This window comes from Paramormyrops kingsleyae, chromosome 16, assembly GCF_048594095.1.
Source record: "Paramormyrops kingsleyae isolate MSU_618 chromosome 16, PKINGS_0.4, whole genome shotgun sequence".
Classification (NCBI taxonomy): domain Eukaryota; kingdom Metazoa; phylum Chordata; class Actinopteri; order Osteoglossiformes; family Mormyridae; genus Paramormyrops; species Paramormyrops kingsleyae.
In genome coordinates this window covers 12,873,152-12,900,153 of record NC_132812.1, presented here as the reverse complement: position 1 = coordinate 12,900,153, position 27,002 = coordinate 12,873,152, and the positions used below count along the sequence as shown (strand labels likewise).

General features: G+C 40.1%; 1 protein-coding gene across 1 annotated transcript in view; it reads right to left on the bottom strand.

Annotated features, from left to right (window-relative positions):
* The window catches only part of LOC111838618 (collagen alpha-1(XVIII) chain), a 60,519-nt gene extending 34,790 nt beyond the window's left edge, over positions 1 to 25,729 (bottom strand). Inside the window, exons 1-2 of the mRNA XM_023801804.2 lie at positions 25,463 to 25,729; positions 25,304 to 25,374 (exon numbers count right to left, since the gene is read on the bottom strand). Coding sequence (XP_023657572.2) covers positions 25,304 to 25,374; positions 25,463 to 25,473 — 82 coding nt within the window. The 5' untranslated portion in view covers positions 25,474 to 25,729. The remainder of the gene's footprint in view (positions 1 to 25,303; positions 25,375 to 25,462) is intronic.
* Positions 25,730 to 27,002: the final 1,273 nt, after the last annotated feature.

Genomic DNA, 27,002 nt, shown 5'->3' with positions numbered 1-27,002 from the left:
CAGGGAATGGCATCGATCACCATCCCTCGGTGAGTGCATTAATGATTGACTGTTTAACAAACAAAGATGGCTTCATTCTGATGAACACCCTCTGCCGTTTTCTGTCAGTACTGTATGTTCACCAGAGCCAATGCTGCTCGGAGTATCAACAAGGGGAGGAAAAAGTGAATAAAAGTATTTTGGGGAAAAACTTATCATCACTGTCATAAGTTTCAGAGTGCTATCCCAGGTCCACCGAGCAGGTCAGAACTGACCTCTCTTTCCACGGCCACAAACTCATCGTAAGGGATCCCTAGATGTTTACAAGTCAGCTGGGAGGAATGATCACTTCAGCATGCCCTGATTCTGCCCCCTAGAGGGACTTGCCCGGTACAGCTCTCTTAGGAACCCACCACTCAGCACCCTTCAGCTGACTCTTGATCTTTACTCTAAAGCCCCCCCTTACCTGAAAGGAGACACCTACAGTGTAGATGGCAAAAAAGATGCAATAAAAAGGAGAACCAAACATATATCTATATATGAATATTTATAAAGACAGTTAAAATTATGAACAACAAACCTTGTTTTGGAAAGTAAACTTGTGACATTATCTATGAGTCAATAATGTAATGATTGCAATAAGCAGAGTTCCAGACAATTTCTCCCATTGAGAAGAGGAGTACTGTTCCACTGTAAAGGGAAAAGTGTACTTTATTCCCAACAAAGGGGCACCTGTCTAAACAACGGCCTGTACTCTAGGTGTTAAAAAGGTATGTCATGTGAGACACAGTAGCGTAGACAATGCTGTACAGACGGAGCCAGCAATTATGGACTCGGATGATGAAGTGGTAGGCTGGATACCAGGTGGTCACACAAAAGGGCAGGGGGGCCAGACAACAGTTGACCGACCCTTGACCTATGTGCCATAAATGCCACACGCCGTTTCTTTTCCATAAATAATAATATGCACAAAGGAACATAATCTTTCATTTCATTGGCTCCCCAGCAAATAAGACTTTTAAAATGGAATCTTGTACAGAAGGTAAAACTAACATTAGAAATTCATGAAAGAAAATAATAAAGCCAAGAATAAAATCCTACCGATTAAAACGATAAAAACAAATATTAAAAACCTGGCACACTAAAAATCCAGGCCTATCGCTCAAACCTTCATTGGAAGATGAATTCTTCATGAATTTTTTTATTAAGATTGTCATCTGTGGTCAAAGAATATCAGATCTTTAAAAAGGAGAAGGGTTCCTTCTTTTAACACACCTCCAGTAGGGGGAGACAAGGGAACACTTAAAATAATCTTTTCAGCCTGTGAATGGGTGCAATCTTAGTGCTGCAATCGCTACAGGTTGATAGAAATTGTACATAGAGCTGCAGAGTGAAAGGCTATCAGAATCAAACAGGTAGGGCCAAGGTTATGAGCCGGTTGTGAGCCGTCTTTCATATACATAAAATGCCCCAGCAGTTATAGGAGCGTTAATCATTCACCTGCAACTATATATTCCCAGGATTGCACACTTGGGTGTATCAAAGACCTGCTATTTCAAAAGGCCAAGCACAGGGCTTAGGATACAATGGGTTTAAACTGAGCAGGCAAATAAAATCTCAGACTTACTGAAGCTGTGCACTTCAGTGCACAGACAAAGCAAAGTGAATGAAATAATTCCAGCTTTTAAAATTCACAATTAGGACACATTTAAATTGGACAAGTAATATATGAAAAACGACTCTGTAAGCTCTTCCAAAATTGTTTGCTGATGCTGACTATAACACGCAAAGGTGGAATTGGTACTAGAACCAGACACTTGACCCCGATCTACCTGGCTGAGACCCAAATTAGGAACAACACCTGAGGGTCCAGACCAAAGCCAAGGTCTCCCGCATAACCGAAACGTGGCTTCTGGGTCCCCTTCAGTGCCGAACACAAACGGCACGTCCACCTGACACGCATAATGCCGAAACCGACACCTCCCACAAAGCACCGTCCCGCGTGGAGGGGGGCCAGCGATCTGCCCATTGAAGGATAGTCTTCTCTTTGGTTTTCAAACTGAAAAGAAAAAAAGGTAACAGGGGGAGGCTTTCAAACAATAGCTGACTGTTCTGAAATGCAGGAGTCTTTGAAAAGCTCCCCCCCCCCCACACACCCCCCCATGAAAAACGCGCCAAAGCTTTGGATCGTGAAGAGAAGCCGCAGGACAGGTCTGCACCAAAGCCAAGAGCTGGCTCGACAGGGTAAAGGCCATCGCCCTACCACACAAGTGCTGCTTAGTATCCTTGACTAAAGGCAGTGACCGAGACAAACTTGCTTCAATGACTCCTCAAGATTTAAATGCAGTACAGCACAAAAGGGTACAACTGGCCACAAAAAAATGGAGAACATAATACATTTTAGACATGCTAAATTCATGAAATGCTCAACTCTTTTAACAGTTACTCTGTGGTCTGAGCACTGTTATAGTGAGAAATGCACGTGCACCTAGAGAATTGTTAACCCTTTTGTCTGAGTGGAAATTACCTGCGCGTGGCCAGCTTTGCATATACCATTACGTCCCAGATAGATCTTAAGTCAGAGAGCGTTAATGCATCGAGTGTTAATAACCTTGAGTGTGTTGTAAGGACAAACCTCACCTTCAAACCTCTACCCATACCAGCTTACCTATTTTTCTAACATCACATTCTGAGTTAACAAAGTTTGCCAAGCGATGCTCTTAGCCAAAGCTCTTACACTGACATTCAATGACAAATATTTGCCTTAAAACAATATGCTATCCTCTCTCAAGATTGACTTTTGGCAACTGTCAAAATAATGGACTTTGGCAGCGGGAGAAAATATCTCCTCTTATGGCTATTTTCCGGCCATGCGGGGAGTCTGAGGAGGATGGCGTCCTGTTCTTAGCGCGGGGGCTGTTAATTGCCTCTGGCCAACTTTTAGTTGGGGGGAACAAAGACAGACCAAAGGCTGCCCGTGAGAATAATGAAAAGGGAAGAAAACAGAGTTACAGCATAGCCCCACGCTATAAGTTTTAGAACTTTTATACCTTACAGAATAGTACCATCCCCACAAAAAGTGGTCACTTTTCAGGCATCATTGACACTAAACCAAGTTCTCATAATTGCATCCTTTCCATGTTCTCTACTTCTCTCCTCTCTTTTGCTGCAGCCTTCGCTTTATTTCCACACTTAGCATACCTCCTCTCAGAGGCCGTGCCGCAGGAATTCCGTACAACGACGGCAGCGGATCAGATTGAGCCAGAGCGATGTGCCTTTTGTTGCTCTCCCTCCGTGACTATTGCTGGAGATTTACACATATGGGCGAGTCTAAGGTGCCGCGGCGAACTCGTACAGAGCTTCCAGGTCGACGGAGCCACCCACTTCGTCAAGAGAAAATCAGTAACGGAAGCTCAAAAAACATAGGGGCTTCCCACATGAACCAGAGGAGCCAGAGGAAACGACCACATGAGTGTATGGGGATACATGTATATATTTAGATACGTAAGCACCCCAAGCTCATACAGTCATTGAGGTAAGACATAACATCGCCGACTTTGTAGTTTGCTGACCATTATTCTAACTTGTCATTCCCCCACTTGAGACCCCGATGTTAGCATTTGCCGCGACCTTCTCAAGTAGTTTCACGGCAGCCTGTATAATTACAAACCGATCTTTGATCTTATCATTTTCAGACAAGTAGCCCCCATATGCTTATGTCCCCCATGTGCCTTAACTGTCTAACAAAATCCAGACTTTGTTGGGACAGCAGTTGATCTGTTAAGACATATCACCAATATTACACCCCTGATTGATTTCAACTTCTTTTCTCCTGCACACATTTTTTTCTTACAATTAGGTCTCTCTATGACTCATTTAATAGCTTGTGTCATGTATTGAACTGCTTAATTCCTTCAGGCAACATTTTTTTTGGAACCCAAAGGCAAAAAATAGCACTGAAATCAAACTGCCATATGTCATTTAGACTGAAAACCCTTCATATAATAAAGCTTGTGGCATCAAAAAAAAATATATATGATCAGATGATCCATAATCTAGACTGCTTTTCTTTTGCTCGCAGGTTAGGAGGAGCTGTGCCAAAGATAATAAAGATTAAAGCCTGAAGCTTGAGACATGTGCTCACAAATCAGGCCTAGGCATCAACGCCTCACATTTTCCTCCCGAATCAGAAGGTAAAATGGAATCTATGGGTATGAGTGTAAATGGACTCTGACAGCCAGAAGTTTCAGGAGTCCTGTGTGTGCGAGGCCACCCATATAAATATTTATGCCTTATCTGGGACTGTTTACATTGCATCCTGTGTGGCTTATTTAGCTGGCAAAAAGAAATCGGCGAGGCTTAAGTTCAGTAAACTTACAGTCGCCCCAGCATCAAGATCAAACTCTTGCTCAATACCCCTTTTCCCTGGGCTAAATACAATGAACCTAGATCATGGTTAAGATTTCTCTGTCAGTGCCCAAACCTACAAGACATGTTTCAACAGCGCAAAGCATCAGGTCATCGCAGCTGCTACATGGATAATTTCTGACTCTTCAATCTAAAATTAAAAAGATGCAGCTCTCATAATATCTCCATGAACACACGCAGTCACCACAGAAAGATCGTTTTCAAAAAGTAGGGGTGGGGGGTGTTAATATCTCTTTGTAACTTTCCCATAGGAAAAAAAATATTCAAGCCATTTAAATATAGTATATCCAACAAAGTGTGATTAAACATGCAGAACTTTAAATTAAAAGCAAAGATTAAACTCTATAAAGATATGAGAAACTGACTGTGCGTGCCCTCGACTGACCCTGAAGGTCAGTGTCTCTGACCCCACGTGTTGTTCCCAGGGAAAATATCATACGTCATGCTAAACTGGTAAAGACAAGTCCCACTGTGACACAAAGCTTCTCCCATAACATTCCCTAAATCCTTTTTGTTTAGCTACCTAGTAAGAGTTTACATTTCCATACTTTCCCAAGCCAGAGGAAACAAAACTTCAGAACCCAAAAAAATCAAATATTTCACTGATAACACGCACTTGATTTTTATAACCCCCATCACCAGAACACTCCTATGGTGCTTGTTTATGAAACTTATGGAAGTGGCAAAAACGAACGAGCACTGAGAGGTTCTTCAAACACCTGGGTCTTGATGACTCATCCAGTGGAGGCAGCCAGCTGCAGACATTGCCATTCAAATCAAGGATTAAGCCACAGGCAGTTCTGGGGAAATCCAGTGTCACTTGATTACCATTCCATAACCCAGCTAACAGGGAACGTTCCCAGAATATTAGCTAACATTATGTGAAGGTCTTCTCCAAGCTGGCAGAGAACGTTCTTACCAGGGTTGGGGCCATTCCGGAATGTATTGATCAATTCCAGTCCGAATCAGGAAATGGAACAGGAGTTGGAACTTAAATCTCCCTGAAATTCAAATTCAACTCCAGTTCTGTTCCCTGTAGTTTTTTTTTCCAATCCCAGCTCCAGTTCCATTTCCTTATTTGGACTGGAATTGATCAATGCATTCCGGAATGGCCCCAATCCTGGTTCTTACTGTAACGTTAATGGAACGTTAGCTTCCATGTTTTAAGTTTTAACAAAGGTTTTGTTATTGTCAGCACGATAACATTATTACCCGCACATCCTTTTATCATTGAAAAGTATTGGTGTATCATAAAATACCTCTTTATAAAACATCTATATGTGTATACTGCAAATGCACCATCCAAGGTTTCAAGGCATGAAGCAACAATGTGGCCAGCTGCTCTACCATGGCCTTCGTTCATTTTTACTTTATTAGTCTTAGTTGTGGTAGCAGTTGTAGTGGTGGCATTATGTACTGGGGAACCTGGGCACTTTGAACATTTCCGTACCTTAATCATAATGTTCGGTAAATGTTCTTTCAACGAAGAAATGTTAACGGGGAAGAAGCCATACAGCTAGCACTGCAGAATGAGAGGTGTACCTAACATACAGATAGGGAGCAAACCTTTTGACCCCTCTCCTCTCCTCTCCATCCTTCCTCCCCTCTGCCCTCACCTCTCACCATAAGACCTCCTGAAGGGGACATTCCAGCTTAATTATTCTGCTGGAACAAAAGACATTCCCAAAAAAATTCCAGCCATGTAGGCTCAGCCTGCATGAGAATAAAACTGCTCATGACCTAACAAAAGATAAAGGCTTTGGGCCTAATTGGCATGGCCCATTTCATGTCTGGATACGACAGCCAGACAGAGCCAGGAGCAATTCACAATTTCAGCTAATGAATTTGCAGTCGAAGAGCCTTATGTCAACAAGCACATCATCCATCCAATTTCTGAAACCGCTTGTCCTGTTCAGGGTCGCCATCATATCATCATCATCATCATAAATGTCATCATCATCATCAGGATCATTAAGAAACCTGAACATGTAATGAAGATTATTGCTCTTTATGCAAGCTGTTTAGTAAATAAAGCTATGCAACAGCCAGTTTCCCGAAGTGAATAAGTACCTATCTCCATATTTTCAATAATTGGTTACACACTTTTCATCAGTAATGCTTGTACTGTAAGCAAACACTTGTAGCCATTCATCTGTCTCTCACATACATGTTCCGATCCTCCAAGCAGAATCACATCATCTGAACCACACATATTAATTTGCAAGCATGAACTGTTCCTTTATCAATATGACACATCTAAGTAGAGTTTAGGTTCGCACTTTAACGAAGCCCTGACACTTTTCTGATCTTTGCACACCACCTAAAACAAGCACACACTATTCCGTTTGGATTAAATTCATAGTGAGAAATGAAAGAAAACGTTTATCAGCAGGTAGAATGCCTTTTCCAGGTAAAGTAAGCAGTAAATTACATGAAAACATGGGCGTCCTTCCAGGAGATAATAAAAAAAGTGTTTGAAAAAGGTGGGAAGTAGAAGACCTGGGAAAGCATTTCATTGACGGTTGGAGTTTAACAGCAGGTGCATAGATTCCATTCCCTTTAAATTTGCTGTGATGGCATATTATGATTTGCGGTTCAGTTAACATATGTAACAATTCTTTTAAAAAGATCTGAAGATAACAGGATGAAAAAGTACCATCCAACACCATAACATTTATAGTAAAGTATCCTGAGGCATTTATGTATTATAAAAAGTTATCATAGTTTTGGTTTGCTGGCAAGGGTGTAGATTTGGGCACAGACCAATACTGTGGAAATACAAAGTGTGTTTAGGGTGGTGGGGGGCTGGGGGCTGATTTGGTCCACACTGATGCTGAAACCAAACTTATCCTTGTTTCCTGGGGAGTAAAAGGAAACTCAATTACGGATAGCTATAGTATAACAGAAAAGAAACAACTTAGCAATAACTTACTTATTAAGTTCTCTTAATTACCACAATGCAAATGAAGTTTATCATTCAAACTGTCCAGGTATTGATTTTATAAGAACTAGCAGTCTTATATTTCAGACCAAAAGAAGAGTTATTAAGTAAATTTTGGCTGCAAAATTTGTTGCAAGTGAAGTCAAATTCCATTTCTGTTTATTGTGTAATTTAACATAATTTGCAGTCTTCCAGAATATTTATAGGATGCACGTGAGATAAGCATCTGATCTTTACAAAGAGTCTCGCAAATTGCAAATGCAACCCGTTGAATGAATTTTGACCTAAGACAAATCTTTAGTTAATGGTTCCTATTTCCTACTTCGTTTAAACCCAGGTCAGACACATGATCAAAGGAAAATAAACTGATGAGGAGTTAGGCTAGGCAGTACCCCCTTCATTTCTCAAGCTGTTTCTCTTGTTTCTGAATTACAAATATCTGCCTGCTTATCTGAACCCAATCACTACCTGAAATTAATCCACTCCTGCTCCCTACTCCTCATGACAGAGGTGTGCAGTTTATTGCACTTAATTCATGTTCGCTAACTTTTACATCACTGGCTGCCCAAAGGATATTTACTGTAGGACACTAAACCCTATAATATAAGAGCAGGAGAAATCACCAAAACAGATGTCAGAGCAGAAAGACTGAGAAGGGTCAAGTGAATGCTTTTGTTTCTCACCAAAGATTATTTTAAGTAAAAGGTTTAAAGAATGATGACACAGTTGTTATGGCAGCAAAGTACGGATGGCCAATCTCTCGGTTAAAACCTCACTTCAGCACTTTTAAACTCGATAACCCAGAGAGCTACTATCCTTACAGCCCCTCGGTCTCAAACTGAGGTGAGAGTGTCACTTATTGTCTCCAATATGCATTCCTAGGAGACCCTGCTGGATCCATAGAGATGGCAGTGGCCTTTCAAAATGACCTCCGCTTAAATTTCAGCTGGCGTTCTCACAACCATTTAAAACCAGTGGAGGGAAGCAGAGGCAGCAGAGGAATAAAGGAGCCACCTCAACGCAAGTCAGGCGTGGGGGTAAAAGTAGCCTCCAGGGCAGTGCTTTCGGAGTGAGATTTAGGCTGGCGCTGGGAAAGGGGACTGATCAGCTCGCTTTCTCCCCCACTGACAATAGACGATTCATTAAAAGATAAATAAAACAGCACGAAACTAGAGAAACAAAAAGCCAATTTGTGATGGGGGATTTCAAAGAAAATGCAAACATGGAGCAAAATAACATAAATATACACTGGCGTATTTGCAATTGAAGTGGTCAGATGTCTGGGGGGGGGTGGGGGGGGGCAAGTTTGGTTGATTTTAAGAGTCCCTAAAAAATCTGGAACCTAACTGGATTGATCTGGGTTGGGGTCCCAGTATGATATGCTTTGATAACACCCAAAATCTCTGGCAGTGCCTCTACAGATATCTAATATAACTGCGTGTGACAGTCAAGAGAGGGAAATCGAAAATGAAAGAAAAAAAAACCTAAAAAAGGAAATATTCCAACAAAACATTATCATGCTCTATGGCTTTTATGAATGAGCTGCAGTTTAAACCCATTAAGGCAAAATAATCATGAAGCCACTTCTGCAATGAATAACCAGAGGAGAAAAGAAAAGACATAAAATTACATCAAGGCAATGTCCCCACAGACCCCATTCCTATCGATTATCAGCGTATAGAAAGACAGACAGAGAGAGAAACAGAGAGAGAGAGAGAGAGAGAGCACTTTCATTTTTTATCTGCTCCTGCTGAAGCGGATATATTCTAAAAAAAGACCATAAAGTATCCCAGAATTCAAGAAACTGGCTGTATGTGAATACCTGCCTCTGAAACATGCTCACCCTACCCATACATGTACACAAGCCCTATGTATTCTGATTAGGAAGAACAAGCTTCTCTGCCATTCTGCATAGCGTACACCTTGCCATAGACTCTGTGGTTCTGAGGACTGACTTTCTATACACACCACCTTGATGGGATTAGGAAGTACAAAATTATTGCGTGAATTGAAAAATTTATCGGAACGAAACAGAAGACACCACAGTTGAGAAACCCTAAACCTCCGTTAGCCAAAATACACTTTGAAACACTGCTTGCCGGCAACCTCAAAAGCACAGGCTAGCCGTCAGTCAGAGCCATGACCTTTAGCCTGGTAACTTGCAGCGTGCTGTCGGCGAGGATGATCCACAGATATAACTGTGCGTCTGCAGGAATTACAAGGAATCGAGAGGCACAGCGGACGGCTGGAAGGGGCCCAGGCCTGCTGTTCGACGTCTTCGGCTCGGTGATCACAAAATGGGCTCAATAAGTTACCTGAAGGAGGCTCAAGCTTAGACATTTTGCACAGGTCAGTTGCATTGAGCAACAATTTGTAACTGGAGCAGGAAGGCGGGCAGCCAGAAAGCACAAAAGGAATGTAGCCAAATACCTGAGAGCATGGGTCAGGACAAGGTGTACCTGACGAATCTATGAAGCGCTAACTCAGAGGGTCTTTTGCCTCCCCCACCCCAGTGTGTCAACACTCAACCCAACCATACCTCAGGCACCTGACAGGTCTCCGCAGACTTTATTAAGGAAAAAAAGTTTCTTGTCTGTGTACTTTTCACCCCATTGTGGTCTGCTGGATGGAGTATTGAACGTCTCCAGGACAGCTGCCAACAACTGTGCTCCCCCAGAGAGCCACACCCTTTGTGATCCAAGCGATGTGAGCTCAGGCGGCCTCAGGCGCAGGTCGGGGCAGTGTTTACAGAGGAGTTATGAGAGAGAAAATGCTAGAAAGAACACTTAGCTTCCCTGGGGCTATGCATTCTAATTTGGTCTTCACTGAAAGGCTTATGGCCCTAAGCTTTAGTAAGATCTTTTCTGAATTTATTTTGAATCAGATGCCAATATTTGGTTGGTACTTTAAGAACACAATGAGAAAGCACACACGAACGGTACTTCAGTTTTAGAATCCTTACTTGTATTCTTGCTCAGCAGGATAATAAACACTACAGAAATGGGATATGACAGCTTACCAAAAGTCATTACTTCAAAAAGAGATGGAATTTTAGCTGGAACACAAATCTATAACCAGAAAACAAGGTTCATACTTCCACAAACTCCTAACATAATGTGTTAATAATATTACCCTGCTTCAACTGAAGACCATTAGTTAATATAACGCCACAACATATCAAAAATATAGGCTTCTGTCATTTTTGAAAAACATAATGGAAAGTGTGATGAAAGTCATTATGTCCAGACCTTAGGGGGTATATGAGTTTTTACGAGTAAGTCTCCCTAAATACCATCATTAATTGATTTAAGGTGCCGTGAGGTAATATCCACATCTCTAAAATCTCTTTAAATAATGCAGTACTGAACATCTGCAACAAAAAATTGGCTTAATACTTTAACTGTAAAACAAAACAAGAGCCAGCATGTCTCTCTCTAAGGCTGGGTAACTTTGCCTCTTTATTCCTGACAGTAATGCACATGTAAACACAATGAAGTTTATGATGAATCGTCTGAGGATCATGAACACTTTATTCTTTGGGTGTCTATAAGGCCTGTGTCTCCTTGTGAAGCATGTGTTAACCTAAAGGGCAAGCAAGGAGTAGGTTGGCAATTCTTAGTGCCACGATGAAGAAGAGTCTTCAGTAATAATACTCAGTACTCAGTACTGCTGAATGAGTCTCATTCTGTATGACACAGCATGGGTATAAAACTGAACAGCACTACATCAAAGGAAGTCTGCATTTTCACTGGCCATCTAGGCTACATGAACCAGTTCAGCCCACGGCTAAACTCTTCCAAAAGATACTTGTGCTTCCATGAAAAAGAATTTCAAGCAGCAAGTTGTGCTCATGTTGCACTGGGAATTCACTGAGATCTCTGCCTGTTCAGATCACTGAAGTGTTCCCCACAGCCTGCAGCTATTAAATACTATTTTAAAGAAACGTGGTACCTTTTCTTCTTGCTTCTTGATCAGTCCTGCTTCGAAATGAGACACTGTCATAAATTGTCCAGTTATGAAACTTCATTGTGATACAAATTTGTGTGCCCTGGACCCTAAATAAAACTTAAAATAAACACTCCAAAACACAATAATACTACTTCTAAAGTAAAACCACAGACAGAACAAAGGCTGTTTTATGCCAGTATGTTAGGAGCTAGGCTTTTTTTGGGACCTCAAGCAGAGTTAAAACATTGTATGCTTGTGACTATGGGACAGAGAAAAAAAATACATTTATTTTCAAATAAAAGGAGCTGAGCGGATCTCCTATGCAGATAGCAGTGGGAACAAACCAAGCCATTGTCATTTTCAGAGGAGCATACTAATTACACCCATAATCCCTGGCACCTGACAAGGGGAGCCCAACTCACAATGGGGCTTCAGAATTCCATTGGCAAGGGCTGGAAGAGGCTTTAGAGTGAAACCATAATTCATAATAGTGATGAATGTCAATGGTAATGAGGAGGAACCGCCTCGAGAAAATGTGTCTCGAAGAGATTTTAATTCCTTCAGTTTATTTTATGACAAATACTAATCATTCTACTATAAATAAAGTATTAAGGTTGACTAAGTAATGTCTAAGAAGCAATGTCTGAGATTTTCAAGGGATGACACAAGCGTCAAATCAACGGGGAGCCATCCTGTTTTATGGATAACTCAAGGTTACAAGGTTACCAAATACAAGCTGTTCCAAGTTTTTGCTCATAGTAGAAAAACCAGCCATCCCAAGGCTCTAAATAAATGTTTCACTTTAGAGAAATATGGAATAGCAAGTTCAGCAATTACCAAATATTCTGTTGTACCACTTAACTGTTTATCTGCTCTCATTTTAAAACAATCGCATGCACTTACAGAAGGATTTAGCTATAGGTTAGGATTGTTAGGTGATATTAACTTAAGTATTACTGAGATTTTACATATAAGCTGTATTTAATGTCTTTAATGTCTGTCTGGAATTGCGATATCTTTGATTGTCCTTATAATTAGGGTTTAACTCAGCATCAGTGGTTTGATAAAGAAAACAGTGCTATGTTTCTCCTGAATTAGCTATCCAGGTAGGCTGAAGAACATTCACACACAATGTGGTTTTTGATCTCTGCAGTTTACTTACATTTTTTTTTTCCAACATGCAATGCAATATTTCAAGACGAAGAGAAATGTCAGTGGCAGTCCTAATTACACACCTTGGCTTGAGATGACTTGAGTAATATTATTGGTCACTGTACGCAAACAAGTAAAAATGCACTTTGCATGCTTGTCTCTGCAGGCCCAAAATTTATGAAGAAAATTTTCAACGCTGGTAAATCCATACAACAGATCAGAGGTAAATTGCTTTAACATACTGCCCCTTTTGGCTGCAGAGCAAATAAGGTATTCCATCAGGGAGCTGAAAAATAATGAGAAAAGTGCATTTGCGTCATAACACAAAACTGCATTCCCGTTAAAACATTTATAATCAGGAGACATCTCAATGGACATTTTTCAGCCTCATACTGAACCGTGACTGCACTCTGCGTGAATTTATTACAGGCAAATTAACTGGGAATAAAATAAATTATGCAACTTGTTTTGGTCCACTCCCACCAGATTTACCGAAGTGATAAAACAATTTGCCCTGTGTTTGTTACTGAGGAAGAGGAATCCACCAGAAAAGTGAACTAAAGCAGTAGTTCCCATTTACACTAAGAAAGAACTGTACAAATAAAATACAGTATGTCAACTGTGAACTAGCAGGCAAGAATAGTTTTGGTTATAATGATTCGAAGTCCAAAAAAATTGTTCTTGAATGCCACTTAATTCCTTATCCCACTTTAGTACATGAATAGTAATATGCAGAACACAAGCTTTAGCACGCGGACTCCTACACAGCATGTCACAATGGGCAGCTGTGGGCAGTGCCAACCTGGGACTGCAAAGCAATGAGGGCAGCATCAATCAATCAATTAAGTAATGATTATCCCCACCTGCGGGAGGCCTATTAAGGGCCAGTCACTCTGTTCCCCAACTGCCGAGTCTTGAGCAGATCTCTGCTAAGAATAAGCCGTATGGGCCATGCTGTGCTCCCATGGTGGAGGTGGTACGTAACAGTCCTTGTGTTAAGAAAACCTTCTAGATCTTTCTTTTGTAGGTTCCCTCCATAACAACCCATTGCATTTGATTTGAGAGTTATTGCCAGCAAAAAAGATGAAGGGTGAAGACCAAGTAGAGTGTATGTTGCACATTTTACCAGGGCTGTGGAGTCGGTAGATAAATGCTCCGACTCCGACTCCTCAGTTTCTAAATCTTCCGACTCCGACTCCCCGACTCCTCTGTATGTATATACTATGCTAATGTATTTTCTACATCCATTGAAGGAAAGGAAGGCAACATACATGTCATTTCACCACAGAACTACTGGCTAGGAAGCCAACACTCTACTATAATGCCAGATTAAAGACAAACACAATGAAAACAAGGTTTCAAGGGTAGCGCATAGCGAAGGGGAGCCGACGGAGCTGAGAACACACCAGATGATTTTTCAGGCGTTTGACGCGTGATGACTCGTTGAACGGCCGAAAAATCGGCAGTGCATCTGTAAATGTATGGGGGGCTTTAGGCTAGGTTCACAGTTCCCTGTAACAGTGGAACACGACACAATGGAAAGCGGTGCCGCACCTTACCTGTGCATTACATCCCATATAGTGACGCATACAGTCAATGAAAAGCATGCTTCATGGTTACTTGACATGTTCGTTTTGTGGTAACATTATGCACTGCATGCATTGGGCTTTATTCTTACAGCAGAGAAGTAGTTCATTATGACTGTTTGTGAATTGGGACATTTCAACTTACTTTTTTAATTCCCATTTAAATTTAGTAGGAGTCGGAGTCGGAGTCGGTTAACTTTTTGCCGACTCCGACTCCGACTCCAGGTACCCAAAATTGTCTCCGACTCCGACTCCTCGACTCCGACTCCACATTTTACTATGAACAGTGTCCAGCTAGGCTGAGTTACCTCAAAAAACTGGAGACCTTGAATTAAAAACTTTTAATCTTGCTTTGTCAGACTGTGCCTGTGATCAGAAGGTCACTGGCTGAAATCACATGGCTAGCAGAGTGATGTCACCTTTGGGCTCTTCAGCAAGGCCATTAACCCCAATTGCTGCAGAAATCGGCTGACCCTGCTTTCTCAATTGTACGTGACATTGGATAAAAGTGCCAGCTAAATAAATGCAAGGAACTACACAAATTAGTGTTGGATTTGTTTAGCTTTGAATAAATAACTGGTATTTTTAAGCAGCATGTGTGACAAAGGAGTTAATTCCCAGTTTAACTTTCTTGACAAACAGAAGAGCTGCAAAGACAACCCATGGTGTGACTGCATTCATTTTCAAATTTACGAGCAATAAGAAAGCTGCCCAATTGACTTTGGAACTGGGAATAAGTTTAAGAGGACAAGGGCCATTAAATCCAAATATAAAAGGCCATAAAACCTGATGTTCAAAGCTGGCATCAAATTCCAGGGAATAGTGAATGTCACAGCCTATTATTCAGTGATAATCCCTGTTGCCTAGTTACTGACTGTCAATGAAATCAAATACTTAAGGATTAGTAACTAGACTATAACCTTTTTTTCCGATTTTGAAGAAACAGTAATAGGAGAAGCATTTAGCACCTTACGTGTTCTTAGAGCTATCAGGAGATCATGGTGCTCATTTACTCACGTGCACAAGCGTGCGCACACACACACACACACGCACACGCACACACTCACATGTAAACCCGCTCGCATGCATACGCACACACACACACACACACGCACATGTAAACCCGCTCGCATGCATACGCACACACACACACACACACACGCATGCATACACACACACGCACACACAGAACTACAGATGACATTTTAATCTCGTGTAACAAGGAAAGAAATGATGGCAGGGGTGACGTTTTGGCCCAGAGCTATATCAGAACCATCTTATTCACTCACAGACCACGGGGCCAAACAAAGAGGCTTTTCGGCAGAAGACAATGTCAGCTCCTCAATTAGCAAGCCAGAGGCTGAAAAGAGTCCCAGTTCTTTTGTTGACCAGCAAGCAGCCTCTTTTTACAGTCACTGCTGTAACCCTTTGGTCTCCTTTATTCCGAAACTACAGCCCTAACCTGCAAAGGATTTCAGACTATGTATAGGGCCCATTGATAATCTTATTGGCTTTACTGTGTGCACATATTTACATTTGAATGGCACAGGCATGAAATTCCTCAATTACATAAACATTGAAGCACTTTGGGGGGAAAAATCATGGTTATACAGTATGGTACGCTACAGATAAATCATTGGAAATCATCAGCATCTCAGTGATCGTGATGAATCATACCAGGACAAAACATTCGATATGTGGCTGACATTTTAATCGGTTATTTTCTGATCCAGTCAGAATGGTGACTCAGAGTCTATTTGAAATGATGTCTGAGGGACAATTTGAAACGACAACTGGGATACAATGGCTGTCAGCAAACCCTTTGCATCCCTGAAGGAATCTCAGAGATCCAGCTAAAATGCCACCACACAGAATGAATCACTGAGGAATTTTATGTTTAGTAGATTAGTGAAAAGGGGGGAAATGGCCACCATGAATCCAATGTCACTGGCTGCCTGAAATGCAGGTCATTGCAGCACATCCTGGAAAGCAGGGGGCCGAGATGTGGTGAAAAGCCAGGTGAGAGAGCAGGACCCAGCAGAAGAGGAGGCACTCCGACCTAAAACTTTAATTAATGTAGAAGGATCGATTCAGAAGGGATTTGTTTTTCTTTTAACAATTAGTGATCCAAAAAAAAAAATACTGTGGCATTTTTTGCACTATACAACTTGTTTTCGATCCCTTTTCAGCCTCACCCTGAGTTACTTCTCTACAAGCTAATGCTGTTTGAAGCAATGGGAACATCCGTCACTGGTCTACAATGGCGAGACATGTCCAGATTGAAGACCCCCCCCCCTCCCATTATGCATGGTCAATGCCATTCCTCAGCAAAAGAATAGCCCTACAAATCCTTCATTGCTTTCTAAATGTTTTAACGACCTACGGCTGGCTAAGGTCCCTCTGTCCTCTCGCACGTCTCAATGCACGGCACTCTGCCATCTGGCTGACATCACAGGGATGGACAGAGGACTTCCCTCACTGTCCCCCATCCAAGTTCAGGAAAAAAAGATATTTGAACAGTGCCCCAGATCAGCTTTTTTTGCAGCTCAAGGCAGAAAAGGACTTGGCCTCAAATGACCTCCCCTACAAACAACATTAGTGATTACTTTCCTCATTATCAAGAACACAAGATACACTGCATTTTTATGAGAAACATTTGTTAAAGTTGTAAAGATGTATTGAATGACCGTCACTGTGAAAAATTCTCTGATACAAGCTACACTTAGTTCCTACACTCCAAAGCTACATTGTACAATACATCTGTGCCGTGTAACAAAAACGAGGCATAGCAAGTTAGTCCCATCTGCTAGCCCTATTTTCTTGTACTTAGCTATTGAATGGATAATGGAGAACTCAGTGTAAAGTAAGAGCTGAAATTCACTCAACATTCCTATGTTGACACACAAGAACCACAGAGTGCCCCCAATCCTATTTCGGATCCTTGCACACCCCCTACATGTAGACTCTTCCACAGACCCCTGCGGCACACTAGTTTTGACTTTAATATGGTACACCCTGTGTAGAAACCTTTTTCGTGCCTTTATGGAATTATATTTTCAGAACTGGTAAAAATCAACAAAGTATTGACACATTGGTGTTGACAAGGCCAGTAAACAGGAAGAATTCATTCATCCTTTGAAAAGCTTTGGCATTTCCTAAACACCCATCAGGAAATGAGGAAGTATTGCAGACTTCACTCAAAAACCGCATTCTGTAACACAATGACAGTGTTCCGCTGTACAGTGACAATAAAGATATTCTATGAAAGAATAAACTTCTACAAATGCACAAAATTTTGTTTGGTCTCTTCAAAAAGTAGTTCAATTAAGTTTTATTTGTATAGTGCATTTTCACAACATTACATTGTTTCAATGTACATTACATTATCCCTGCCCAAAGCCCCCAGAGAGCAAGCCAGAGGCGACAGTGGCAAGGAAAAATTCCCTAGTAGTGAAAAACTTTGAACAATTTTGGAATATGGTATATCACGGGGACAGGATAAAAAGCTTACCCACTTTTTATTGTACATCCACATTTCCACATTTATTTTTACCGTTTCTAGGTAGGGGACTTGACTACATATCTTTTAAATTTCAATTCTGAAATGTAACCCTATAATGAGCTTACAATCTTTTATGTCTTATTGTGATTTACAACTTCTCGTTTTATTCACAGAAAAGCCATTATTGAACAATTCCAAACATGCCATTTTTCCTACATTCAATTAAGCCGCAGTTACACTCAGACATTCTACATTTGTAAAGTGTACAGGCTTCAATTTATTTATTAACGAGCACATGCATCACTGTCCATAAAGAGACAGACTCTAAAATAAATAGTCAATGAAGTAAAGCGTGTTACATTGACATCATTACAAAACAAAAAAAACATCAAGAATTATAAACTAGTTCATAAACTGTTCTCCGTAACTCTCAAGCAATACCCAATAGGCGCCATAGGAGAGCATAACCTATGACCTTTTTCACACCCTGCACATCAGCATCTAATGTTCAATGCCTAGCTAGGCTCTATAGGCTAAGGACCTCCCTTTAAGATTAATAAAGGACTCTGGATGAATGCATTCAAAGAGCTGAATTTCTTCCTGCTTGGATGAGGCCTCCATTTTCCATCCTGTCCCTAAAGACAATTCTGCCAGGGTCTTATCAGACTTTTATCCCATGCGACAGACAAAGGGTGATGACATGTAGTATCTAGAGAGACCTCCCTTGTAGATCAGTTTGTCCCAAGACAGGCAGAGTGCAAGCCAGCCATATTCTCAGGTCAGTTGGAAAGACAGAATATTTACATTTATATAATGCTACCTGTCAAATGAGGTGTGGAGAAACATGGAGAAAATACAATCCCAATAATAACAATAGCAGAAACAACAAAAACAATAATAACAACAACGACAATAATAAGGGTTATAACAATAGATTTGACTTTAAGTTCAATATGCAGATATTATTGATGTTGCTGTTGGAATGTAGGTAAAATTATATTTTGTTGCAAGAATATTTTAAAGAAAAAATTGGGTCAGAAGCCCAAACAGAAAGATGAAACTTGTATGGTGGTGATGGATGTTATTGGAAGTCCTCACAGAAGGTGTATAACATAACGGTAGAAGTTGAATATGCTAACAGATGTAGTACAACATACCCAGGACCCCCGCCTTTGGTCGGCAATACAGAATGACTTACCACCAGAAAACAAGACGCTGTCTGTAGGTATGCCAGGGTGATCATATACTTTTGACGGATTACTTCTATATTATAATAATAAAGTAGGGCAGTAAAATTATTTATTGTAGTTAGTCATAGAATTCACATTTATGTTACATTCAGTCAAATAGATAAATCTCAAGATCATACACATATGTGATACACTAGTTGCTTGCAAAATAAATTGTAAATAAATTAAATTATAATAATTAAAGTAACACTACAAACGTGGCATTCATTATGAGATAATTAAGCTTCAATGCCTCAGATTTATGGAGTACTAAACTGTACTAAGGGTGATTTTAGCACTAATTATGGCTATTGGTTGTGCGTTTAACAATGGGAACGACCAAATAATGGTCCAAGTAATAATTACGGCTTTCCTGTGGAATCAAGTAACAACAGCTCTGTGTTTTAACAGCAGGTCAACGTGAGAGCTAACATCAGAGGATAACCAAAGACAGCACATAACAAACAACAGCTGTCAGCACAACTTGCAAGAATATTTTGCATGGTCCCTTAAAAGGGAAGAAAACAGACAACACTAAAGGCAGAACAAAGGGAAGAATACATTAGCTGATATGCAGCACCAAACTACTTAACAGAAAATACTACAATAGACTTCAAAAGGTAAAGCCCTCCTTGTCCCTTTCAGCTTTTCTTGTAAAAGCATACTACTTCTACATTATGAGGCTCTATTCTAATTGCAGTCAGTCCCCAGGTTAAAAAATACAACTTATGGACACTCATAATTGTATCATAAAGCACATTAAATAAAAAATCTGACTTAAATACAATGATTCATAATAATGAACACAAACACTACTTTGTGAAGCTCTTGAAAACATGAACAGCTTCAGCAGTTCGTCGGCTTGAGGTACAGAACAGTGCTGGATGTAGCTACTTTAATTATTACTGTATTACTATTGTTATTAGGTACAGTATTATTACGATGCATAGAAAGGTAAAATATATACTATAAACAGATGCTCCTCTACTTACAAACGAGTTACGTTCCAAACTTGAAATGTTCGTAAGTCGTTATTCAACATTATTTTAACAGTATACGCAAGTACAAAGAGCTAGGATGCTGGGAGTACGCACACTACGCTGCCGCGCCAGAAGTCATACTAGGCGGAATTGGCGCGCAGAAAGAAAAAATTTATGTTGTGGACAGGACACGGGAGCCCAAGGAACACAATTTGGACTTACAGTCCTCTTCGTTCGTATGTAAGTTCATAAATTGAAAGTTTGTAAGTAGAGGAGCGTCTGTACTAAGACAAACATCTGACTAAATGACAGTAAGTAAGAACTGCATGTACCTTTTCCAACTTACCTATAAATTCAACTTAAAGACAGACTTAGGGACCAGATCTCGGTGGACTGCCTGTACTGATTTGACATATTAAATTTATGGAATGATGCACAGTGACTTATTGTGGGACTTCCAGTGGGAGTCTTTGGTACAAAGAGATCACTATGCCATGATAAGCCAACTCAGCCCTAAATCCAGAGATGCACACTATGTGCTGATAGCATGTACATAAATTGCGCATAAATTGGATCGCTTTGATGCAAGACTGTGGTCCAAACAAGAGTGAACTGAGGGCACTACCATCCTGTTCACAGCTGTTGCCATAAAGAAATCGATAGGCTTCAAAAGAACTTTTGGGCTAAATATATAGTATGAGTGCGACCTCTGGACCTCCAGCTATCCCTGCATGCATGAGACTCACGAAAGGGCATGAACGGCTGGCCTGCCATTCACCTTTTTTGAATAACTGCTACTGGTATTTATGGCTGTAAGAGTCTACTATAATAGAGGCTGAAGAGGCCAATGAGTGTTAATGTTTTAGCGATATCCTTAGCAATAGTCTGAGCTAGTCTGGTTGTAAATTTAACTGGTGGCAAATTAAAGCAGCTGGGAATTACTGCTGTGAAAGAGACTGCTCAGTCTGGAGAAGCCGACCCCAGTTAACAGCGGCTAAGTGTCCACACCTGCTACAACCGAGACCAACATGATCACAAACCACATGCCCTATATAAACTGGGCATGAGGAAATTGCTTCTGCAAAAACCTGCTTTTGGATCCTGATATTTGTCTCCCCCATAACTGAATGTTTATATGAAGCATAGACCTATGGAATCATTTGCAACAAATGACCACACACGGAAAACGCCCTATACTGTAGATTGTTTTAAATTGTTCTGTAGCATATTTTCCTTTAAAAATGTTCTTTGATTCATTATACAGTTACACAACATATAAAGTTACTTTAACTGACTGCTGGGCCCCATTCATCTCCACTGCTCGTACCCAGTGTCGTGTAATTTAAGAGATGGGACTCACATTTCATTCAGGAGTTGCACATATCCATTAACTATCTGTCTCCTACTCTCAGATTTTTCATAAAAAATGATTTGGTTTTGTGGTCTACAGTTTTACCAGTATAAATAAGTCATAAAGATCTACAGTAACCACATCCAAACATTTGAGCCGTTATCATAAGATATACAGATACTTTATTAACCTCAAAGGAAACTGCAGCTTTACAGTAGCACAAAACACACAATTGCACAGTGAGATAGAAAAAGATGGGGTAATCACATACAACCAAAACATTTCCAACAATGAAAATAAGCAAACAAATACATTTTAAGCATTTTCTGCGATGCTGAAAAGTAAAACTGAAGAGGTTATTGTTAAGACTCAGTAATCCAATAACAATTCCAGTGTTCATTTATGCAGAACCACCTGGAAGTCCTTCTACACTGTTTTGTAACAACAGACAGAAAAAGCTTCAAAAACAAGTTCCAGGCAGGAAGGAGTCCAGATGTGTTGCATTAAAAATAAAACTAGGATATGACAACTGAGTTGTTCATGTAATAATAAATCTGAACTGAAATAGTACATCAAGCCTACACTACAGCAGCTCACTCTATGTACTCTCCAGAAAAGCAAAGTACATTCTATCAGAAGGGAATCCATCCATTCAATATACGACATTACTGGCAATACGACGAAAACAAGATACAGTTCAATACTTTTTTGGCAAATAAGCGGCTGGCTTTTTGTGGCCTTCTTTCCTTTGCTCATATATAACAACCCCTTGATGTATTCTGTCCTTTCATTCCCCAACTGCTTTATTGATAAGATGATCGACAGTTTCCACAGGAATTGTGTGCGGACAAAAAGTGGACATAAACATTCTAACTCATCAAATTGGCATTCTCCAGTCTAAAAACACATGCTGCTTTCTTGTCGAGCCGCTAAAAGAATGGCTCACTAAGACCCCAGGCTTTGTAAACAAGGAAAGGAAAAGGGCAAGAAGGTGAGGGTGACAAGTGAGGGAGAAGATAAAGAGAGAAGCATTTGTTTCCATAGAAACACTATAACTCTTGCATCACAGAATAACCCAACAGTGTCTATAATAACAAGAAACAAGAAAAATAAGAAAAATATATTAAAAAAATTAAACCCACTGGATTTATGTACATCCCAAAATTTTAGCATATCATTCTCAACTGCTTAATCCCAGAAAACAGGGTTATGCCTTAGCAGTTCATGTTGAGGACACAGCACTTCCCCATGCCCTGTCATTCACAAAAGGGGTATGCCACAATCCCACGATCTGCCTCAGCATTCCACACATGCTAATGGACCCCCTCCTGGGCGCTGACAAAATCCTAACAAATCCTGGAGAAAAACACCATTTAGAGAATTTGTTTTTTTGAGTGGAAAATCCGTGGATTATTGAACCCAACTGGGTCACTGGGGAGCCAGTACTGTACATGCCATACTTGCGAAGGCGATCGTTGACTGCTCCCACACAAGAATTTCATTAGCTTTGAGAAACACTGACTCTGCTAATGAGTAGTAAAAAAAAAAAAGCATTAGAAATGTTAAATTGTTGCGCCCGTAGCCTCCAGAATAGGCTCTGGACCCCCCACAACCCTGAATAGGACAGGCAGTTTTGGAAAATGGATTGATTGAAATTAAATTGTCGAGAAGATGGTTTATAATTTGTGGTTTATGATTTGGTATTCACAGCCTCCCCAAGACAAGTCCGAGCACTTAAAATCATTTATACAGCTCCACCTTGACAAGGTCGAGTTAGAGCAAGTCACTTTCTAAAACCCTAGGACATGCATTTATTTTTTTTCCATTTCTATAAAAGTATAGTCGATACAATTTAAAATACACCAAAAACGGCTATTAATGACAAATGTGACTTTTTTAGAATTAGTGGAAAACAATCAAAGGCCATCACCTATAGCTTTTTAATCACTTGCTAATGTGATTATAAATCTAAAAGTGATGAATGATGCAGCTGAGAAGAATTATTCAAAACTGTGGTTTAAATACCTATTCTGAAGATGAACCTGGTATGTTAACTTTGATAATAAGTATCTGCTGTTATTATCCAATATTTCCTTTCAGTTGATTACAACAGCTACCATTTTCCATCAATCAACCAGCAACTGACATCCTTATTCATTCAACATTTCAAAAGCAAATCGTAGTCTATGAACTTTCCCTGTTCACAAACGCCTGCCTTCCCTTGGTTGTGAACTGTTACAGTATTTACCATGACTTGAATGAAACACTTTATTTTTTATATGTAATGCAACATCTAAGTATTAATTTAGAGCACGTAAAATCTGTCCTCAAACATTGTGGTCAAGTGTGAATGTAAAGTAAGATGTATACTGCTGAAAGTCTCATTAAGCAGAAATGTGGTCATACATATACTGTAGATTCTTGGAAATGCTTGATAACTTGATACACTTTAATTATGCCAGGGAAATATAGTCAATGTGTGATTGTAAAATATACAGGGACATCATTCCTCCACCCTTAATGTTATTGCTATGGCAAAGAATTGGTTATTATTATTAAAATATACATTGTTTATATACTCTGAAAGAACCAACATGGGCAACTCATAAATCACGGTATCATAAAATAAATGATTTTTAATAAATGCTCATCAAGATCTAAGCACTGCCAAATCTGCAATGGGTCTTGCTCTTAAGAGGTGATGAGGACCACTCTTTGTCTGGCTATTATCAAAGCTGCCACACTGATCTCCATCAATCAAATATTTATGGGGGTCTTCTCAGTTTCTCGCTTGCCTTCCATCTGACAGCTGAATAACTAACCCACCGAATATTTATAAAACTGGACAATGAGACATTGCAGTAGTTGTAATTAAATATCCAGGTACCGACCTATAGTAGCATGTATTTTCACATTTCACATTCATTACTTATATACATCAGACAAGCAGAAAAAAAACATAATTAAGCCTTTCTATTCAATATTCTCAGAATTTCTGGAAATTCTCAGAAAAGCAAACTACAGTATGTGTGACTACATCTGGGTCCATCCTTCTAAAGTGAACGTCTAAAACAATGATATAGGCAGACAGCAGAAACCAACAAGAATGAAACATCCCTGGATTTCATCCATTCTCTTGCCAGAGTGCTGTCTTTGTCTCAATCACCAAACTGAAAACACTCTATAGAAAATTTAATCTGCACTAATCCTCCTACTTAGAAAGTAAGAAAGCCCAACTGTGAACAGTGTGCAGAGCCACAGCTCTGTCACAGCCAAATGTCTTTGACTTGTGAGCCTTCCCGCTGGTCAGGTGCTCAAAGAAAATAACCCAGGCCTACATGTTAACACTAAACAATGCATTTTAAAGAATCGCCCAAAACTGGCACCCGTAGCACGTTAATCACAGTTAATACCATTAACGCATATTAACATATTTGAATTTAGCATAACTGCATCTTCCAGTTTTAATGTACTACTACACAAATTATATATCTACGTGATCCACAACATGACAGTAACTCTCCAGCATGTGTACTTATAAATCAGTGGCCTGTTACCCCCAAAAAATAATGTTCCGCATTTAACAAGAAACATAATCTTCTGGATCAAATATCACGTAGTATTCACTAGACATGGGCATTACGGTCTAACATGTACTTTTTAAAATCATTAGGGATGGACGCAAAACGTCACTGAAGTACCAGAAAACTAGCGGTGCACGACAGTGAAAGCGTAAAAAAGCAATTTGCTTATACTGTGACATTTTATTTTGAAAATATTGCAGCTACAACTAAATTAGTAAAATGTATTTTTTGCCTTAAGATATATTAACAAACAGTTTTTCTTTGTTCCAAAAATGCTATAAACAATAAAATCATTATTATAGATTGAGTGAAAATGATCTAATTCTAATCACTCGGGTTATGTGGAGTTCTGGTAGTTGCTTTCAGCAACGCCACGCAGTCTTCAAAGTCGCGCGTTATTTGCGGCAGTATCTCATTCAAAGACTATTGCAAGGTATAAAAGTGCTTCAAGATCTATTAAACCTAATTGTTAAGTGTTATCCAGATGCGTGGAGGCGTCTTTCTTCCTTATAGATAAGAATACCATCCTATGCACTAAAGTAATCAACCCAGCAGAGTACAACAGTTTAATAAGCCGACTGATTCTGATAAATGATTCTCAAACAAAACAAACACACACTTACCCATCCGTTGTGATTTTCCTGGGATGACGGTAAAAATGATGAGGCATATTAAGGGCTCCAACAAGTAACACCTGTAAGTAAAGTATACATAAATATCTAAATGCTTCTCTAAGAAGAACTTCCATTGTCTGGCTGAGCAGGAGGTAGATGCATATTTACCTTTTGTGCATCTCAGATTCCTTTTTGATCACTTACAAGACTACATGAGATATATTGGTAGAGATGAACTAAAGGTGCCCCGTCCGTTTCCCACTTAAGCTGCGAGTCAAAGCCCTGGGACCAGCTGATGAGCCCGGGCAGCCTGATTCCTAACAAGAGAGGGAGGAGAAGTGCCCGGCAAGGTCGGAGAAACGCAAACCTTCAGGGTCCTAACGCGTCTCCATAGGGAGGGATCGCGATCTCAGGCTGACGGGGTAACGAGCGGCAGCCACTGGGACCAGCGTCGCTCTTTGATCATTAACTGTTTGCGGTCGCTTTCTCACTTACACCGTTTATTTATTTGGTTTGTATTAGTTACGACAATTTCAAATGCTGCACGCCAATGTTCGTTTGTGAACAATGCTCCCAAGCAAAACCTCAATGCGCAAGTTTGAAAGGTTAAATAAAATTTAAAACAAAGAAACTGAAATTGAAAATGTCTGTCGTATTACCAGCTTGGGTTAATGGTTACTTTTAAAGGTACTAATGGATAGATAAAATGTCTGCATCTTTTCGTCATTGCAGAACAAATACTATACGGAAAAAGCATATCGTGTATTTTAACTTATTTAGAGCCGCAGTATTGTCCATCCCTCCGTGTTGCAGCTCTGAATATGTGCACTAAATCAGGTTATAGAAGCTTAAATAAACTGACAGAGTTCAAATAATGAACTGCTGGATTATTGATGCACTTTATTCTGAAACAAACACCACAAATGGCACACCAGAGTGAATTCTTCTTTGCCTACTTTGTCAGTGTTGACTGACTAGTTGGTACTTTTGAATAGGTCTTTCAGACACAGCCCTGAATAATAATTATTAACCTAAACGGGCGGGTTCAGTGAATAAATATTATGCCGAAATTTAAAAGATTTATTACACTGTGAAATGCATTCTTTTGCCAAACTCAGGGTCACGGAGGGCTGTATAGGGCACACGGCACTGTGCACCCTGGACTGCATGCTACCCGGCACGGAGCCCACACACACTGTGGGAGATTTACAGATGCTGACTGGAAACTGGAGAAGCTGGAAGAAACCAGCACAGTGATGGGAGCACAACTGATGTCCATACACATGCAGCAGAGGAGGGTTTTAGATTTCCAACAATGAAGATGTAATGAGACAACAGTATTGAGCACCAAGCCGCCCGCTTTCCATTGTGTACATATACTAATAAGTATCAAGGTATACTTAACTAGCTAAAATTAGAAAAAACAAATTTAGTTTAAATGATAACTAGCTATGAGATGTAAAACAGCTTGCACAAAGATTGTACCGAGTAGTATTGCAACCTTGCCCAGGTTATCTTATATTTTTAACTTTAATCTTCTTAAATACTTAAAATTAAAATAAAGGAGAGTGAAAATAGCTTAATTTCTACTAAAAATGCAGATGCAGGACTGGGTAGGAACATGTGAATGCTCAGGTGCCTGAACCGAAGCAGAGCGAATTCCTCTCTGCCCTCAGTATCCACAGACGATAGAGCTCCTGTTTAGACA